The sequence below is a fragment of the Coffea eugenioides genome, chromosome 8 (assembly GCF_003713205.1).
Source record: "Coffea eugenioides isolate CCC68of chromosome 8, Ceug_1.0, whole genome shotgun sequence".
NCBI lineage: Eukaryota > Viridiplantae > Streptophyta > Magnoliopsida > Gentianales > Rubiaceae > Coffea > Coffea eugenioides.
The window spans coordinates 989478-998756 of record NC_040042.1 but is presented as its reverse complement, the minus strand read 5'-3'; the positions used below and the strand labels follow the sequence as shown (position 1 = coordinate 998756).

General features: G+C 35.0%; 1 protein-coding gene across 2 annotated transcripts; it reads left to right on the top strand.

Moving 5' to 3' along the window:
• The first annotated feature begins 2596 nt into the window (after positions 1 to 2596).
• On the top strand, positions 2597 to 8897 carry LOC113779018 (polyadenylate-binding protein-interacting protein 7-like). 2 transcript variants are annotated; one of them, XM_027324419.1, is made up of 6 exons: positions 2601 to 2964; positions 3803 to 4699; positions 5647 to 6097; positions 6192 to 6262; positions 7361 to 7485; positions 8181 to 8897. In XM_027324419.1, the coding sequence occupies exons 2-6, from the start codon at positions 3917 to 3919 to the stop codon at positions 8470 to 8472; spliced, it is 1722 nt and encodes a 573-aa protein (XP_027180220.1). In that variant the 5' UTR covers positions 2601 to 2964; positions 3803 to 3916; the 3' UTR covers positions 8473 to 8897. The 2 variants fall into 2 exon arrangements, with proteins under 2 accessions (XP_027180221.1, XP_027180220.1); XM_027324420.1 differs by lacking the exons at positions 7361 to 7485; positions 8181 to 8897 and adding an exon at positions 6394 to 7354 and having other exon boundaries at positions 2597 to 2964.
• Positions 8898 to 9279: the final 382 nt, after the last annotated feature.

Genomic DNA, 9279 nt, shown 5'->3' with positions numbered 1-9279 from the left:
TTTTATTATCTTCTTAGTTTTGTGAATATTAGCAAATTAAAATTATAAAATTGACAAAGGAAGTAGATTATGTGTCAAATTAGAAGAAAATGAAGAGATTCATAGTGATAGAGAAATAAATAATGAAATTGATGATTGAAATAGGAAGCAGAGCTAAAGATGTGGAATTTATCATGTTTTGTTTGTTATCAAGAAAAACTTTTATAAAATGTCAATAATTACATAAGGATTTCTTTCATTGGATTAGAAATTTTTTATTATGAATTTATTGTGGGGGTAGAATTTATTCTCTACTTTTGAGATATTAATACTTTTAAGACCGTATGAGGATTGTAATGGTGGTTCTAGGTCAAATTAGATTCTATTGAAAAGGTATTTGTGCATTGATATTTAATTTGGGGTATAAAATTGGATGTCAATGGGGTCATATGTGTTTTTTTTTATCATAGCGAGTATGGATAATGTATATGTAATTTGAGATCTTTTGGACGGTTACTCGAGTTTAGAATTTATACTTGGATGGTTGTTAAGAATTAGACTTATTGATTTATGCAAAGTGTGGAAGAAAATGATTGGATATACTATATTTTTCTTTCTTAGTTTTGTATAAAGGGCAATTTAGGAGTTTTGAAAGAAAATTTAATTTGTTGGACCTACATTGTTACTAAATAATAAAAGTAGGGGAGGTATATGTAATTTTTAAAACCTGAGAGGAAGCTCTCTGTAATTGTTAGAAACCTCAGGGGAGGTTTGTGAAATTATCCCTTATGGAAAAATGGAGAGAGAATTCATTGGAGAGGAACCACATCCTAAGCTATAGACCTGTAGATACTAAGTATATATTATTTTGAAATACCCAATGATTGAAACTAATAGCTTAAGATGATTTCTTCACTTAGTAGTAGGTACTACTTTGAACAAGTACAATTCCAATAAATGCTCATTCTAATTTCTAATGACACACAAATTTAAAAGAATAAATTACTTTTTATCCCCTTATGATTTAGTATTTTATTACATAACTCTGTTGTGGTTTAAAAATTTACATATAACTCCTTCATAGTCGGGGTTAAATTGTCACTGTTAATTTTGCCATTAAAGCTAACAGTCAATAGTAAAAAGTTAAAAGCAAACTAATAAATTCACAAATTCACCCTTTCACTATTTTTTTTCACTTTTTCCCTTTTTCTTTTCTTTCTCTCATTTTTTTTTAAAGAGAAGAGATGATTTTGAAAACCTATATGTTGTCTTACAAAATCTTAATTTTCTCCAAATATAAAAGAGATGGAAGGAAATAAAAAATAAATAAATAAGAAACAAAAAGATGGAAGGGAAATATAAAACAAATAAATAAAAAACAAAAAATCACAAATCTTTTTTGACTACAAATATCATTATAGGGTTTTAAACTAATTTTTAATGGTATTTTCTAATTCTTATTTATCTTTTTCTTAGTTTCAATTTCTTCTTTTTATGTTTGGAAGGAAAAAAAAGTAATAAAAACTTTTTACTATTGAACCTTAGTTTCAACGGAAAAATTAATGTTGACACTTTACTCAAATTATGAGAAAGTTATGTATATGTTTCTAAACCATAGAAGATTTGTAATGGGCTTGTGTATGGCAATAGAAACTATAAATTTGGACAGTGACTATAAAAGACATTCAATAACAAACTATTAAATGATCCGAATGCCCAAAAAGGGAGTCCATTGATTTGGTGTTTTTTTTTTAATTTTTTTTTCATAAGCTAGATGTCTTAAATCCAAAGCCTCCTACTTATAATCCCCCATTTTACCATCCAACCCAACCTTTCTCCATTGATTTGGTGTTGATTTGTCTTTCTCCATATTCTGGTTTTTATTTAGATTTAAAAAAAATGGCTTGAATTTATACTACCAACCTTCACCATAAAAATTCCTAGCAGCAAATTATTAGTGGGAAAAACACATTTATATGTGTGCAAATTAAAATACTGTTAATGAGTCTGTCTAACAAGTGCCGAGCATTTGTCAAGATGTACTTCAGGTGTCAAATTTTTGAAAAGGTGATTAATTAAGAAAAGTGTATAAATATAAAGAAGGATAATAATTATTAATATGTGTATATATATGGCGAGTTGAGTGGAATTTATATGTGTTAATTGGACACTTTGTTGAAAAAGTCACTGTTAATTATGGCTTTGAAAATTCTAAAACATGAAAATGATTAGTAAATATGAATCGAAGAGATTTTTTTGTTATAAAATGGTGTCTTTTTGTTCTTGATTGTGAGGGTAAAGATGGTAATTAAAAATACAAAAAATTAACATGAAAAGATATTTAAAAACCCTTGTAGTTAATCAAATAGAGGGTATCAGAATCTCTTCCTCTCTAGAAAATAAAAAGAAAGTATAAGAGAAATAAAGAAAAATGTATAAGAGAAATAAAGAAAAGAGAAATATGTAAGACTCTAGTTGGACTCTTACATATTTTTGTGGTAAGGGTAAAGGCCTAAAGGGTTTGAAGCCTTAAATTCTGTGGTCTAAATTCTCAAAAGTGGGTTCCAAAAGTAAAAGCCACAGAACCCAAAAGAAAGAATTAAAGAAGGAAAAAAAATGGCAAATTGTCAGACAAGGAGAAAAGGCTGAAGCTGAGGTAGTAGTGTAGAATAGAAGAACAGATAGATAGACAAACGGGGAAAATAGAATAAAAAAGAAAACCACAGGCCACCCTTAGCCCAACCCCCTCAGCCCTTTGAAGCTCAGACATCGAAGAGCGAAGAACGAAGAAGACAACTGTGGAAAATATAAATAAAAATTGTCTCTTTTTGCGCGTAAAAACACAAAATTTTATGCTCTCCCTCTCTTTCTGGGCGTATATATAATATCTCGTTTGATTTTTGAGAAGAAAATTCATTATCTTGTTATATCTGCTGCCGATGGATCCCTTTGATTTGGTCTCTTCAATCTCAGTCCTCCGCGAAGGTATATCCTTTTCAGATCTTATGTTTTTCGTTTTTGTGCATTTTTTCTAATTTTGTTTTTGAGTTGGGTTTAGATTTGTAGAGATCTGTGCAGGTGGGTTTCTTGAGAAAGTTCAAGAGTCAACTTTTAGACCCATTGGTTTTTTATTTATTTTTTATTTCTTTTGAAGTTTCTAGTGATAAAAGGTTCAACTTATTACTTACGAGTAATTGACATCGAGCTACTGTTTGCTAATTTTTTCTTTCTTCTTTCCTTTTTTTTCCGGATGTCGGTTTTGATGATAAACTTCATTGTTTTGTTCATCCGAGACTCTGTTTGGGTTTGTTAATAATGGGTTTGTCTTAAGTCAAGGAAGTCAAGGAGTGTGTTTTTGGGTTTTAGAACTGATTGGCTCAACATAATGTGGAATTGAAGTGGATATTGTTTGGGCTTTGGATTTGTTTTCCTTTTATGTACAATTGACATGCAGAAATGTACTACTTAGTTGTTTCTATCACTGATGAATAATAACGACTTGTGTTTCCAATTGTGACTTTTATGTTTAGAAGTACGGCAACTTTCTAGTGATTGTACATTTTAGATTGTTAGCTATTTGTTTGCTATTGTTACGAAAGCCTTCTGCCCATATCTTTATGGGCGCGATGCATAATTCTGTGCTACTGTTGTGCTTACATCGGGGTTTCAATCTTGTGAATTTGATAACTTTCTGATTAGCAATTTATTACTTGAAGAATCTTGATTTTCAGTTTTCAGAAAAGTCATAGTGATGAATTCTCGAGTAACTGGCATGTTGACTTATCATTCTAACTTTTCTGATGCTACAAAGTTTGTTTTGCAGGTTTTGGCTGATTGGTGACGATATTTGAAGCTTTCTCCTTTCAAATTTCTTTTCATGCATGTAGAGACCCTTTTTTTCTTTTTTTAATTTGGAAAAGATCTAGAAACTTGAAGAATGAACTTTTCGGGAAAAGGGGCTCTTATTAGTGACAAAAAACTATCCTCCACGAAGATAACAACTTTGAATCCAAATGCTGCAGAATTTGTTCCTTCTTCTCTTAGATCAGTGACTGGAAGCACTAGTACTGCAGAAGCATCTTCAAAGTTCGCTGCCTCTGCCACTGCAACATTAGGAAAATCTGTACTTGATAGGTCTGAGTCTTCTGTCTCGAATAACTCAGATGAAGAGGCCCACCAGTATTGGCGTCATCAACTACCTGATGACATCACTCCTGACTTTAAGGTTATGGGGGAGGATGATCCTCAAGGATTCAATAGCCTATCATTATCAAGTTTGTCACTAACTGAAGTCAATGAAGCATCTAGGTTTCCTGCTTCAATAGGCAGTGGGTTTATGCTGAAAGATCAGAATGAATTATCTCCTCATCGTGTCAATGGAAATAGCTTTAATGAGAAGATGAGATTTCCTGTTTCATCCTATGGCGAAAATCTGTCCTCAGGCAGTTTCAATAGTATGTCAACTAAACCTTGGGACAAACATATTTTTAACAATGACCAACTTCTTTCGAGTGTTAGGGAGGGAGCTCCGTACAATGGGAATTCAAGGCACAGTTTGCTGTCTGACTTGGTGAATGAGCAGCAGTATGTGGACAATGCAGATCCTCTTGACTTTTTGGCTTCACAATTCCCTGGTTTTGCTGCTGAAAGTGTTGCAGAGGTTTACTTTGCCAATGGGGGTGACTTGAACCTGACAATTGAAATGCTCACTCAGCTTGAAGTATACTTTTGCTTCTTAACTAAGAACAATTTCTGAGCTCTCCTCTGTGTCATTATTTCTTTATTTATTCTCCTTTAACTACTAATTTGATAAGTAGACATTCTTCTTCTTCTTTGTTTTATTTTAGCAATTATGCTACTGTTAAAATTAAAAAAGAGGTAATTTTGGGGCTGAATTGTTTCCTGTGCTTCTAATCACCAGTTTAATTCTCCTCAGTAGTTAATGTCTAAACTTCAAATGCACATTTTTTTAGAGCTCCTATCTGATTTTCAGCAACCTTAAAGATGTTTCAAATTGGCAGCCCTGTTTCAGTTCCCGGTTGCATGTGTTGCTTATTCCCTGTTTATCATTGCTTGGCATCTCAATCTTCTCTTTTCTCTCATGCTTTTTTCTGACAGATTTTTACTCACTTTGTGAGAATATTTGTTGTGGATATGTATCTGTGGCATGTCTGGTTGCACTGATATGCTTCTTTTTGGCTTTTGATTTGTTATGTAGAATAAAATTAAAAATCTCATGAATTGGAGATAATGTCTGATCGATCATCATTGAAGTTTTGATCTAGAATTCTAGGTGCTGCTTTTGTTTGATAGTTGAATGACAGCTTTTGTAAAGCATGAGCTGTGGATGCGATCTTATTTAAGGACAAGTCATAATTCTGATGATATATAGGAGGTCTACTTACTAACTGGTATTCTGGTTCATATTTTTGTTAGTGTGTTATTACTTCAAGATTGATGATATGGGATCACTCATTTTTTGGGTTGGAAAAGTGAATGCCGCCTACATGTGATTGGAAGACACATTTCACTAGGCTCAGTAATATATGCACAAATGAACTAGCTTTCTTATATCTGGCATCTTTCATATATATTTATGTTACAAATGACATCTCCTGATGTTATTTTATGGTGAGGTTTTTACAGTACCATTTATCTTATTTGTAGCTTCAAGTGGATGGTGGTTTGAATCAAAGTATAAATTCAAAAGCTTTGTCAACTCCAAATCTTAGTGCAATGGATTTCCCTGCTCTTTCAACAATAGAAGGTCAAAATGGCATGACAAAGTTTGCTGGTGATGATCTCCAACAGAACATCAGCCCTTATAGATCTTCTGAGAAAGACAATTTACTTTTGTTCAAGTCTGGGTCTTCCTTTCCCTCTAGAGGAGCTATAGATTTTGCCGCAGCAGTTAGGAAAATGACACCTCAAGATTCTGGCATATGGAAGTATGACAGAAATGGTTCTGCAGATGCAAATGCTGGATCAAGTAGAGGTTCACATGTATTAGCAAGCTCATACAACACTGGCCAGGTAAGGGGGATTTACAATGATAGGTTACAGAGTCGGGGATCAGCTCGTGCAGCTCCTAGCTGGCTTGAAACTGGAGAAACAGTTGGTAATAATTTTGTGGAACAATTTTAATTTACTTTTTAGCTGTCTGAGAAAAGCTTTTTCACCTGTATAAGGCTTTAACTTTGTTGAGATGGCAGCAAATATGTATTCTGAAATGCGGGAGGAAGCTCGTGACCATGCACGTGTCCGCAATGCATACTTTGAACAGGTAAGAATTACTGAAACGAAGATGAAGGACAATCTAAACAGATATACTCTGAACTAACAGTGTGACATTCATCTTATGTATTTGTTTGCTGACATTCTTATAAACAAACACAAACAACATTGCAAGCTCAGATTCAAGTACAAGACTCTTCTAGACCCTCTCTCTCAAGAATTTATCGCTTCCAATGGGAAACTGTAGTTGCATCTACTGTATGGCCTCTCTTCTCCATCAACTTTTTCCCAGCCCTTGACTGGAGGAACAACCCAATTTCTTTCAAAATTGGCAGTGTTCAAGGACTGCTTCTTTACTTTTAAGATGAATTATGTAACTATATAAACATTGGTTTACTGTTTTGAATTTGAAGACTTTTGTCTGCTTGGTTTCTCAATACACCTGGTCAGAAGGATGTTTTGTCACCTTCTAGTTGAGTGATCTACTAGGTGCTGGCATGTATTAACTTTTCCTATTAAGTTTCTGTCTTTCCGCAAGGGGGACAAACTAAATATTTACCATGAGTTTGCCTTTCGCCGTGAAACCTGACTCGTTGGTCTTTACATTTTCTAGGAGGTTGATATTGTGCTCTTGTTGTACTCTTGTAAACTGACAGCAGTTGGTAGTGTCTCTTTATGTAAAGGTTATGTTTTCATTCTACATTGCAAGGGGCGAACAAGAAATGCAAGAAACCCATTTTGAGAGAAGGAATCAAAAGGTTTCTATGCTGTACATAGTTGTTAGGTATAGGTTGATTTATTACCTAATCTTACTGTTGGTGATGCTACAATGGCTGAAAGGTGAATAGTGATAACTGTTCTACATATTTGAAGCGTAACATGCTGAAATCAATGTGAACTATACATGCATGATGGTCTATAGTGTTGAAGCTTCATTCGATCATTGCTTGCAAGCCTCACCTTTTGATGACTAAATGATAGAATGAGGGTTGACATGGTCAATGGTATCTTTTGGAATATGTCCAGTATCGTCACTGCTGGCTAACAGTTCAGTTAATTCTATTTGAAAGTACGAGTTTTGTTTACCAAATTGCAGTATTCTTTGGAGCTAATTGATTTCCTTTATAATTTCTGTATGCACGAGTAGGCTAGACAGGCATACCTCGTTGGTAACAAGGCATTAGCTAAAGAATTGAGTTTAAAGGGGCAGCTCCACAACATGCAGATGAAGGCAGCTCATGGAAAAGCTCAAGATTCTATCTACCGTCAGAGGTTTGTTATCTGACTCTGCTGCTTAATGTATGCTGATCTCAAATTTGAGCAGATGCTTAGCGTCTGTTTATCATGTTTTGTAATTTTTGCTAGCCTCGACCTACACCAGGCCAGGCAGGATTAGTGGCTGAATTAAACTGTCTGAATGGAATTGAATTAACACGGTTTCCCCTAGTGATGGCTAGCAAACTATGAAGAGCCCAATAGCACCCATTTTGTCATGTTTCTTGCATCTTGAAGTTTTCTATAATTTTAAGTTTGCGGAATGTAAAAGAGGGGATAAAAATGGGAACCCATGATACCAAAAACCTTAAGCACCATCTTGGCCAAGGATTTATCCATCTGTTGAGTGGACAAGCTTTTCATTATTACCATGTACGAGGCAGCGTTAGTTGCTGGTTTAGTGGGATGACACTACCATGTATGTAGGAAAAAGGGATGCATGAATGCATCATTAATTAAACAGCTGTAAGCGAGGTGCTGTTTTACCCATCTTTTTCCACACACACTTTGAATGTGTTCCATTTTCTGGTTATGATTCTGTTATAAGGTAGCGCTGGAGGTGTATAGGTTTCTGACTGGCCATGAAGATGATGGTGCTTTTTGCTGCTAGTTTGAGTTCTCTATTCATATATTCTGATACAGCTGGCAATGACGAGGATCTGATCTCTGATTCGGTCTGCTTTAATGTACAGAAATCCAGGTAATCCGGACGGGAGGGGACAAGAGAGGATAATAGACCTGCACGGGCTTCATGTGACTGAAGCTCTTCATATCCTTAAACGTGAGCTGTCTATCTTGAGAAACGCAGCCCGATCAGCTGAGCAACGACTGCAGGTATACATATGCGTGGGAACCGGCCACCACACCAGGGGTTCACGTACGCCTGCTAGACTTCCAATTGCTGTTCAGCGGTACCTGTTGGAGGAGGAAGGCCTTGATTACTCTGAGCCGCAGCCTGGGCTCCTTAGGGTTGTGATATACTAAGTCAGGAAGGTATAGGAAAGTTTTTTGACACGTAGCATAACCCATGGTATCAATCAATCAAAAAGGAAAAAAAAAGTACAAATGAAAAAATTTTACTGCATTTGTAAATGGGAAGAAATGGAAAAAGTAGATCAGCTGTGCCCAATAGAAAAGGGGAAAAAAAATCTAAGAAAAAAAATGGTAAATGGAAGGAGAAAAGGGAGGAATGTGTATCATTAAGCTTTAGTTGGCCAACTTTAGAAGTAAATTTTTGTAGTTGCCACAGGATCTTGTGTTAGTCTTCCCCCTCCACTTTTTGTAACTCGTACCCTGTATTTTTGGTTCCTTGTTCGATTCCTGTAACTGATAGTATTCATTCACATGATAGTTCAAATTCACAAAATTGCGCCAAGTTATCCTTATTAAGGTTCCCATTCTTTTGCTTATGGGACGAATGTTTCCAAAGTTGTGCTATATCATTGGCAGTCTGGCAGTATTTTGTGTTCTTTTGTCTGAAGAGAACTGCAAAAAGAAACTAGAGCAGGTTATTCCGAATTCTTTGTCTTGTAGCGCAAATTGATTCATTACTCCACGGAACAAATCTGGCATAACAAACAAATCGTGGTTATAGGAATAGGGTCTAAAAAATCCACCAAATGTTGTAGTTTAGAATGGTTCCACCTCAAGGTTGTATCGACACAATTCTTACATTCACAGCAGGATTCAAATACAGTTCTTACATTCACAGCGGGATTCGAATACAGTTTTTACATTTACGGCGGGCGGTATTCGAATACAGCTTTTACATTTATGGTTTTTACATTTACG

Excerpts from the sequence above, each read along its gene's own strand:
- LOC113779018 (XM_027324419.1), top strand. The coding sequence starts at position 3,917 with ATGAACTTTTCGGGAAAAGGGGCTCTTATTAGTGACAAAAAACTATCC. Across the intron at positions 6,263-7,360 it reads GCAATGCATACTTTGAACAG|GCTAGACAGGCATACCTCGT; the intron begins GTAAGAATTACT and ends ATGCACGAGTAG. Across the intron at positions 7,486-8,180 it reads GATTCTATCTACCGTCAGAG|AAATCCAGGTAATCCGGACG; the intron begins GTTTGTTATCTG and ends TTTAATGTACAG.